Here is a 10,939-nt window from a genome sequence, read left to right as displayed (position 1 = left end):
ACAGAGCCCTGACCTCAAACCCAACCAGCTCCTTTGGGGTAAACTGGAGCACCTAGTGTTTTGTGGAAAGCCATCTTAGCAGCAGATTAATGCCCATGGCTTTGGAACGTCATGTACACCAATCAAATGTGAGTGTAATGCTCCAGTGTCCACATACTTGTATCCATGAGATCTACATCATGGCCAGTGGTTCACTTTGAAAACACGTTGGTAGAGGTGTTATAATCACGCTGCTCTGGTGAGGAAGACATTTAGCATCATTCTCACTCACTAAATGACAAAATACATGCACTGATTCTCTTGTATAAACACAACATGGGAGTTTAGAGTAACCAAACTTAAATGGTGTAGGGGAAGCATACAAAGAAAAGACCAGTAGTGGACTGTAATTCTAAAAGTACATTTATAAAAAAAAGTCACTCTGAAAAGCAAGGACTAGGGGTGTTGGAAGGCTAATTCATTATTGCTATATTACAGTATAACTGAGGAAAAAGTAATTTGTGTTTTCTCAAGGTCAGTGATCTGCAGACCTTATTCCATTTCAATCAAAATCTCTGGAGTATGAAGACAAGTCACAAGCCCGGGCTTTGTGCTGTAGACGGATTGCAAAACAAAGCATTAAGAATGTAATATTGAAATACACAAGGGCAGGTTATTGATAACTTGTTTGAGAACAATCCCGATGCCATCCCAGACTAGAACAGAAAGGATATTACTACTTCTGATTGATGTTCCTCTTAAAAAAGTCTATAAAAACAGGCACCAGGATGAAGAAGGTCTCATCTTCATTATTCTTTTTGGTACCACATCGGTATACTCAATACATACCAAACTATGAAGTTTAAGTTTAAAAGTATGCCTTCCTTGCTCAGTACAGTCTAGTTGCTTGACTTCAGTGTTGCTACAGAAGAAGAGGATGTAAAGAGGGTGCCTCTGGGAGTGAGCAATGATGGTGGTGAAGTGGTTGCAATTTACTTTAGCTTCCCCTTAGGACATTTAAGGAAATTAGGGAAAACCCTTTAGTTTTTCTCGGGATCCTGCTCGATTTAGACATTATCACTGGTAGCTTTTTTCCCAGAGGTGTGATGCAGGATTTGTCACCGAGCTGTCTTGGCTGTCGTTACACCTTGAGCTGGTCCCCAAACAAAAGTGGGAGGATACATTTTGAAGTCATCAATGTGTTTTACAATCCAGTGACACTAAACATGCGTAGTCATTGCTTTATCAAATGGTGTTGCTCTGGGCACTGCACTGGGCCAAAGTCAAGAAAATACCGGTATTTTAATGTGAAAAAGCCTGAGTATGACAAATCTTGCAGTGAATCATAAGCTCCACCCTCAAATGTACTTGCAGCATCATGTAATTTAACAGCTTCTGATGGTTTTTATACTACATCCACACTAAGCTGACTACTTTTAAAAACAAAATGCATCCACACTAGTGCTTTCAGGTTGCTTTTATACAAATTGTGTCAATATGTGTGAAGTAGGTATAAAATAGAAAAACTGGCATAATCCCTTCTGCCCCTCCTCAAACAACAGAACAATGCATCACAGTGAGCCTCTGACAGGAAGTCTGGTTCCTCTGTTGAGTCTCAGCTTTTAAAGCTCTGTTCTTTCCCCTCCTGCGCTCTTTGATCAGATCACCTATACTGTGTTTCAGTACAGCCAAACCCACAATTAAGTTGTTCTCACTTACAGTTCAGCATTTTTTATTTCTGTTGTCAGAAAACTGACAACCATAAAAAGAGTGATTTGATCTTGGCAGTAATTCCTGCACTACTGTGCTGAGATGTCAGCACAGTAGTGCCAAAGCATTTTATCACTATTGAGCCAGCTTAGTGTAGATGTACTACCAGTAGAGACTCCAGTACCTCTAGTTGGTCGAGCAGTGTGGTGGCCTGCTGGCGGGATCTGAACTCCTGAGGCACAGTGGAGTTGGGGGCACTGGTTGGTGGATCGTAAGAGTCTGATGAGGCAGAAGATCCAGCGGTGGTGTTCAGTAGCACTTCTTTCACAATGTCAGCAGGGGATTTAAACACGAGGGGGGGCTCAGGGGATGAGGACTTCCTCTTGGGAGAGCGTCGGCTCTTGGGGGGGTTGTAACCATCTTTGGGGAAACGGACCCTGGGTTCCACCTTGGAGAAGTCTGGTGTGCGGTAACTCAGAGGCCCTTTTCTGGAAATACATGGTTAGTGCTTTATATGAAAACAACTACAATCATGATGTATGCAAACTGAAAACAGGATACAAAAGCTACAACATAAGGCGTGGTAAAAAAGTAAAATAATAATTGCTATGGGAATGTGGCTCACCTGGATTCATCCATTTCAGCAGCATTAGTCCTGGCTCTTGGTGTCTGCTGCTCTTTGTCAGGACTTGCCGTCCGATGTTTGAATTTCAAAGAGTCTGCTTTGGCTTTGCTGAGGGAACGAGTCCTTGAATATGTAGATTCAAGAGAGGGCTGCCTCATCTTCCTTGGTGAGGGAGTGGGCTTACCTGACTTATCTGACGCCTTTAGAGGTCCATTATTTACTCCGCTGTAATGATTTGACACACCTTCTTTAGAAAACATGGCTGCTCGTGGCTGAAGAGGATCCCTGAGCTTTACCTCAGCACAACGAGGACTGGACGTGAGGCTTACGTGGCTCCTGTGTGATTCTGGAGGACTTTCTGTGAAGCTCATCTCTGGGAGGGTTTCAGCGTCAATCCCAGGAGCAGCAGCTAGTTCCTCAGCAGTGAAGTGGAGAAAGTTAGGAAATGCAGGGGCTGTGACAGGTGAGGCAGGCTGGGATATTGGGCAGTGTTGATTGAAGACTGTAGCAGGTCCCATGGCTAACAGGTGAGATAGTGTAGAGCTGATCTCCTCAATCTCTCCTTTGGAAAAATAGCGCTCAGCCGAGCCCTTCGTGGTTCCAAGCTCTGTTGATGTGCTAGGGTGAGGATTTTTCTTTCTCTTCCTGTCACTGCTAGTCCCCGCTTCCTCTCCATCTTTCTCCTCCTCTGTCATGTCCAAGTATTTGTCCCACTGAGGGACGCACTCCATCCCCTGCTCTTCTGTTCTACCCATCAAGTCCTCAACTGGCAAAAACATGGAGAGACAGGGAAATGGGAAGACAGGTTTCAACACAGTATAGGAATAAAGTGGCTCCCTCAACAAAGTGTAGCTCGCCGAGCTTCTAATAACTTCAGAGCCATGTCCAAAAGTCAAAATCTACTGATAAAAGAAGGATGTTAACATTTTCAAAATGCACGTTTTTAAACTAACAAAATCTCTGCTTCAATTCATATTTGCCTTTCAAAATCAACTGTGCTAAAAAACGTTTGCTCTCCCGCTGCACAAAGGCAGCCACACACTGACAAGTCATATTCATTAAAGAACGTTTGAAGATTCATTGGAAACCTCAATATGAGCAAAGAATGTCATTCAGTGATGTAAAGTAAAGAAAAAACAGTGGTATGGTCCTTGACGCATATTAGTACAGGAACTAGTACATCAAAACATGCAAAGACATACTTTAGTCCAGGTAGAATAAATGAAAGACTCACACGGTGATCGTATTTGTACATCCTCTCCTTGGGGTTCGTTATGGGACCAATGCTTACTCGGGTTGTAACTCAGCTCCTCAGGTGCATCCCTCTCACGCCCGCTAGGGTCTGCCTCCTGTGGGGGGAGGGGTCCAGGGTTCGGATTACTTTCTGCATCTGAATCACAACAAGACGCCCACAACTCCAAATCCTCCAGCACTTCAGACAGTCCAATGATGCCATTCTCATCCATCTGGCTGACGAAGTCATCGTCTTTCTCTGCCTCTTCTTGGTCCTCATCCTCAGATATCACAGAGCTGGTGGGTGAGGTGCGAACCGGGGCGGGGGTCCAGAAGAGAACCCCTGCTGTGGTGCTCTTTCTCGTCTCCATTCACCTTTCGGGCCACTTCGGCCCTCGGCTCTGACCTCAGTTACCGTCTCAGTCAGGCACAGGAAGGCCTTGAATCTTGTCTTGTTGATGGGGCTCTGCAGTGAGCTCCACTTTTAAAGTCATGGCTACAGAAGATCACTGATTGCAGGTTCATGTCAGTAAGCGGGAAAAAGTCCAGAGGCGGAGCTGAGGACGACTGGTTGGTCAGTCTTCAGGAAGAGGAGATCTCTTTGGATGCAGCTCCTGAAAGACAAAACAGTATCAACCCCTCAGTCTCTGTAATCATGGGACTGTTAGACAAAACACGCAATTTAAAGACATCTTGTCTTTTTATTCACACACAGCTCCTCCGTAAACAAACATCTACAGCCCATACATGAGGTCTCAACATGTGTCCCACTGCACATTCTGCATCTCTCATAAATATTGTGTGTATTATTGTTGCTGTCTGAAGTCAGAGGATTAAATGTCATCATAAGGCCATCATTTCAAATAAAGAGTCAATGGTATGCACTACAATCTAAGCGCCAAATATCTACTTTGTCATGGTTCATGACCATAATAATAATAATCACCATAATGATTCAATTGTTTGAATTTAAAAGCATTTAGGTCAGCTTTAACCCTCTCAGTCACTCCTTTGGCGTCCATCTTTTGCATAAAAAAGTATTCGCTGAGGACTCAGGATGTGCTGGTGTGGTTCATCTGACGTGTCGGATTTTCACTAATTAACATGAGAGCTGTGGAAGTGGACCAGGTGGTCATATCATGATACATTACTGGAAATCCAAATTATTTTACTCCTGCACTAGTTAAATGATTATATATATATCATTATATGTGTAAGCACTGGGTTACAGATTAAAAGCTTTTAGTTGTGCAATGTGTTATGTTTTTATTTATTTCACTGAAGTAATGTGCAGCTGTATATATGTGATAATGTCTTGCTGTCATTTTATTTTCATATTTTATAGACTTATTATTAAAATCAAGCCATCATGAATATAAGCAGCATTAGTTACTGCCATAAAATGAATTAATTCAGGTAGTGTGTAAGCACTTCTAATAAAAACCATGCCTCTGAAAATGTGGACTATAAGTGCCAACGTATGTATTTAATGTTTCCATTCATTATGTGCAGTCACAGTACATTCTGACATCTCCTGTGAGGTGAATTCTCCGTTAGTCTACACAACAGATGAGTCACTTTATTGCCCCGTGATGAAGTTCTGTGCTGTTGGGTCGCTCAGCGAAGCATTTCAAGTTCTTCATCCCAGACGTATCATACATGTAAACAGACTCTGGATCAGACTGCTGGTTCACAACGTTACACCAAGTCCCCCAAGTATGTTCCTAGAGCTGCAACAGTCACTATGGCAACGACACAACATGGACACAAGCTGCGCTTTTCAGCGTCTGCAGTAAATCTTTGACATCTCTCAACGTACACGCCTCACCCACAAAAAGTCTGCAACAGTGCTACAAAGATTTAATGCTCAGTCCCTCTAAAAAGTCCCTCTAAAAAGCCTTATAACCAAATTCCCCTAGTCATCAATACACACCAAGTCCATCTTTATATTAACTTTGATTAAGGAATTAAGTAGTAAAAGAAGTAGTATCTGCAGGCTAGAAAAAACCGACAGACGACCTTATTAGAGAAACTTGCTGTGAACATAACGCAAGGACACACACACACACACACACACACACACACACACACACACACACACACACACACACACACACACACACAGTGTTGGGAGCAGACACAAGGCTCGGTGTGTACGACTCACAGACTGACATCATGCTCTCTCCACAACCCTTTCACAAACACAAAGCCGCGGAGGCTCCACACTGGCCAACATGGACGAACTCACCGTGCATTTAAAGTAGACCAGAGAGAGGTCTAGAGAGCGCACATCTCAGCGGATAAACAGCTTAACAAGTTTAGAAAAGCAATAACTTCAGAATAGAAGAGCTCACTGTATAATTATAACATTACTGCCGATACATTTCCTCACCCCAGCACAAGAATGTCCAGAGACCAGAGATGAGGAGACAAGAACGACAACATGTGCAGTCATGTGATTACAACCAGTGGTGAAAAGCAACTAAATACTTTGTTCTTTACAGGAGTATCTTTTTTTTTTTTTTTTTTTTAATGCAACTTTATGCTTCCTTACATTTGAGGGGGAAATGTACTTTCAATTTCACCCCATGTATCTGACAGCCATGGTTGATTACAGCAACATGTAAGACGAGCTTATAAAATACGATGCATTGTTATTATCCGATGTACCCATCAGTATATAAGTGTGTCAGGATCAGCTCCACCTCAACCAGCGATCACATTGAAAACACTGTTACCTAGAAGTGGGTTCTTCTTTACTGGTGATAGATCAGATAGCGCCTGTTTCAAAATCATACTTTTTAAAGTATCATGTTGGTAATAATAAAAAAAAAACAACCTCTTATTGTATCTCCACTACAGTTGGTATGCAAAGTTGTGATACAATAGGCCTTTTAAGCAGCAGACATTTTGACTTGCAGGAAAAGCACAGGTGTTAACAAATCACATTAATGATGGCTCTGTTCTAAGAGGTCCAATAAGCTATGACAGTATGACTGAAGAAACTAAATGGAATTCCATCATCAATAAAATGCCTATATCCAGCCCTACTGCTTACATATGTATGCATCCGTTTATAACTAATAATAAAAAATCTTTTTATAAAATGTAAAACATAAGAAACATGTTAAACACGATTCTGAACACTTCCTCTATCCCTGCTCGTCACCAGTGGTACCTGCTCTGCGAACTCTTTCAGTTTTGGATGGTACAACAAGGAACTTCTAGTGAAATCAAAGCCATTTCTTGGTTCAGAAGCTTTCTAGGTTTTCCATAAGCGTTGGATTTCTGATACCTGGTCAGAATAAAGCAAAGAAACAACTCACCTGTTGCTGTGCTCGTCCTCCCTGATCATTCCCGGGGAACTAAGGGTTTATCTCAGCTACCAGATGGGGGGGGGGATTAAGCTGCTCTAAAGCCCTTACAGGGGGCTTCACAGATCGTAAACAGACAATGATCATCAGTATACATCCAGGACAGAGGCTCGCTCAGCTCCTCACAGACAGACAGTCAGCAGGGCTGTAACCACCTGACTGTCAGGAGAGCTCAGGTTGGACAGGTGGGGAGGAGGAACAATAGACAGAGAGACAGAGAGGAAGCAGGAAGGGAAAGCAATGACAGAAGGTCCTCCAGGGTCTGCGGTCATTCACAGTCCCACCAAAGCTGCCGTAAAGTCACTAAACCTGGCCGACAGCGAGACTACATGACTTTCAGCTGAATTCTGAGCACAGTGAGCTCGAGTGCAGCTGGAACTGTCCCACAAGATGGCAGAGGGAGAGCAGGTTGTGTGTGTGTGTGTGTCCCGTTTAGGACGGCCTAGTGACTAATATATGACCGCTAATCTTCTTAGGAGGCACAGGGAGAGGTGAAGGCACTGAGCAGAGGGACCGGTGAGCAGAGGGGCTAGATAACACTCAACTATTATTTTTGAATTGTGCTGAAATTATTAGTTGATTGATCAATTACTCCCTGATAAGGAAATCAATCAAAGTCAATAATATTCATTTAAAAAATGTATCAAGCAAAAAATGTTTGTGTGGATTTTTAATTACAAGAGGTCGTATTTCTTCCTGATTATTCTAAATGGGCGTCCAGAAAGATGTGGGAGAAAGTCTTTCACTTTCATGAAAACAAGATTTCACAACACATTTTCTAAAATGTTCCAAATAACAATTTAATCAAAATGTCCATTCTTTTTGCTATTGCAACATCCGTTTTGTCAACATGATGCCATTCATCAAATAATATATACTCAACAAGTTATAAAGAAACAACAGATAAGCGTACTATTACACAGGGCATGGGTATCAAACATTAATACCTTTTTTGTTGCAGACCAAAATGTGTTCTTAGCACAGAGAATCAAAGAAGTAGTGAAAGTTGGCTTGAACTCTCTCAAGATATGTATTGTAACATTCCACAGACTACAGTGAATAGGGTAAAAAATCAAATAGATCACTATGAAACAAGTTTTCTGATATTGTATGTTTGAATATGCAAATGAGGCATTATCTAATGGTAACTTTTGCTGAATTTAGGAGAAATCTACAGACACAAATATACATAGTAGTAAAATAAAACTGTAATGTGTATTTTGGTTGTTTTATTTCCCCTAGTCTGAAAGAAGAATAGCCCAAAATCTCTACATTGACCAGTGCATGAACAAACATCACTTATGCCTGAGGTGTCTCCTGTTTAACTCTGGTATTCAACTCTGGTATCATATTGGCAGTGGTAATGAAAATATGTAATTAATTCCCAACCAGACTTATGTACAAGATCAATGAAACAGTAGTAGTAGAAACTAGTAAAAATGTCACTGAATTAACCACAGGTCAGGGGATACATAGATGCTGTGCTGTGAGGGGGATTTACTCCCATCCTATCTCTCACACAATGCTGTACAGCCCCATGCTTTGCAATAACAAGAAGCTCCCTGTTGACTTCAACTCAAGAAGAAAAGTTGCTCAACAACTGTTAACCAAGTGCAACCAGCACAGAGCTAACGTTTACACAATGTTAGCCTATTTGTTGCGTTCATGAGGGCAAATTACACTATTGTGGAATTAAAGTAACTTTGATGACAGTGTTGCATTGCAAACTTACCTCATATTACAGATACGATTCATGCATTTCGTCGATTCAACGGGCGAGATGCTCAGCAGACTGTGGAGCTTCACTGGAGGACATCAACAGGTCGGTTGCCTTGAAAACCGTAAAACGTAGAGAAGACCCACCCCGTGTCACCATGGCGCACACGCCACAACAAACAGACACGGTACAGGTTGCTGAGGTTTCCTCAGACCCTCCCCGAGCCCCCACGTTCGTTACACTGTTAAATATGGCAACTTATTAGTCTGTTGTGAGCTGTGACGGAGTAACGGTGGAGGACACGTGTGGTAACTGTAACGTTAAGCTAACAGTCAGTGCCAGTTTGAAAAGTTGGCTATCGTTACCATCACTTACGCGTTACTCCCCAACGCTAACTTACAAAGACATCACAGCCCACATCAAGATGTCGTTCAGCTGCATAATATCGGTACCTTGATGCTGGAAGAGTTACAGGAATTAATTTCTCCAAAGAAAAACGTGGTTTCTGGTATTTAGAAGGCTAATTATCACTGTGGAGTGTGGCGTTGATTGCAGCTGGCGGAGTAGTCCTTCAAGACAAAACACGGTAGAATTATTGTCCTGAGTTTAGTATTTCAGGCATGCTTTACCTTCTTACAGGCCACGTACACATCTTTTATTCATTCAAACAGCAGTCCTAACCCTCATGTTAACCTTGTCTAAGTCTGAACATAACCATTTAATGTGTAGAGTTTGTTGCAGGTTGTGTTACCTGACAGACCAAGTTCCGGACAAATTACCTCCTTTGCAAGTAAAACCAAAAAAACGGAGTGGTGATTGGTTATGAGGCTATTCAGGGGCGGGGCTTAGCGTAGATCTGGGAAGACGAGTATACAACCGAATACGACATTAGGGGATTGCAGTTCAAAGACAAAGCCACAAGAGGGCACCATTTCCTAATTTAAGAAGAATGACCGTAATCTTTTCCTCCCTGTATTTAGGGATTCAAATTTAATTTGTATCTTAATGGATGTCCAACACAGGTTTTCATCGATGTATACAAACAGAACTAAAGAATAGAACAGAAACAAATGCAAGAAATGTACGAAATTCATTTTAAAAATAAAAATAAAAAATCAAACCAAAAATAATTTGTTTTAAAGATATGCAGGATGATCATGCAAAAATTAATTATATAGGTCAACCGTCAGTTGACATTGTTTGTTTTTTTTTGTATTTTTGATTCCAGCTTTTATCAATAGTTAAAACAATTCGTATATATTAGTAATTACTTGTTTTGTCAACTTAGTTGACTCAACTTCTTCCAGGCCGGACCTTCACATTATGAAGATGAAAATGATACGTTATAAAATGATAACTATCCCTCTCCTGTTTGAACATGACAATGACTTGCGCACAAAGCCTTGTCCATAAAAACAAATAGTTATCCAGTTTTGTGTGAAAGAACTTGACTGTATACTGATCTTCCTACAGTATAGGCTTTGATAGCAGCCTATTGATGCCTATGGTTCTGGAAAGACATGTTCAATTACACATTACTTTTTTTGGGGGGGTGTGGAGTGTCCAAATACTTTCAGCCGTGTAGTGGTAACACTCTGGCCCACTTTCAAAAGATACCACTATAGATGTTATAATGACACGGTAGCCCACAGAACAGCATTATCAATATTTGAATGGCAAATTAAATCATCTGCCAGAGTTTTTACCTGAACAGTAATTGTGTAAAAAAGTTACCCTGAAAAGTAAGGCTTATCAATGCTGGTATGCTAAATAAAACTGCTCTATTATTGCATGTCAACTAGTTTGAAAACTGGTTGAAACGAGTGAGAGAAGTGAGAGAAATACAGAGACAGAGAGATGACTATGAAGCAGACAACAATCTGCCTTCTCTCATCTTCATTCCTGCAATAATCGGTCTCATTCAAACCATTCCTTCACAAAAGGAAATCAGTATATCATCTTGGTATGAAGCAACAACAAAAACCAAAGTCAAACTACAGGAGATTGCTGTTTGGCGTTATCAGAGAAGACACAATGGGAGAGTATTTAATGGTCACTGATCCAAAACCTGTTCAGCATGTCTCAAAGATCACTGCATGGGGTGCTGAGTCCGCCTTCTGGTTGCCTGAGGATGATACCTACCGGGATACCAAACAGAGGAAAGCATAAAATCCACCTCACATTTAATAAGAGGCTGGAACTAAGGGACGTTTGGCTTTTCTTTTTAACAATGAACTAAGTCAAGTCTGTTATATTTGTTCAGCCAAAAGTCATAAATAACAATCAAAAGGCTTTACAAAG

The 10,939-nt window shown here is 41.4% G+C and overlaps 1 protein-coding gene across 1 annotated transcript; it reads right to left on the bottom strand.

The window, feature by feature from the left end:
- Positions 1-1,873: 1,873 nt before the first annotated feature.
- LOC137877017 (microtubule organization protein AKNA-like) lies at positions 1,874-9,177 on the bottom strand (the record flags this gene model as incomplete). The annotated part of the gene is made up of 4 exons (XM_068716694.1): positions 8,654-9,177; positions 3,549-4,161; positions 2,315-3,080; positions 1,874-2,177 (listed from the first exon to the last, which is right to left on the bottom strand). Coding segments are annotated over exons 2-4 (1,440 nt in total), but the record flags the coding sequence as incomplete, so codon positions are not given.
- Positions 9,178-10,939: the final 1,762 nt, after the last annotated feature.

This window comes from Cebidichthys violaceus, unplaced genomic scaffold (assembly GCF_023349555.1).
Source record: "Cebidichthys violaceus isolate CVI_PGR_0920_01 unplaced genomic scaffold, fCebVio1.0.p SCAF_205, whole genome shotgun sequence".
NCBI lineage: Eukaryota > Metazoa > Chordata > Actinopteri > Perciformes > Stichaeidae > Cebidichthys > Cebidichthys violaceus.
This window is presented reverse-complemented; position numbering and strand designations above follow the sequence as displayed.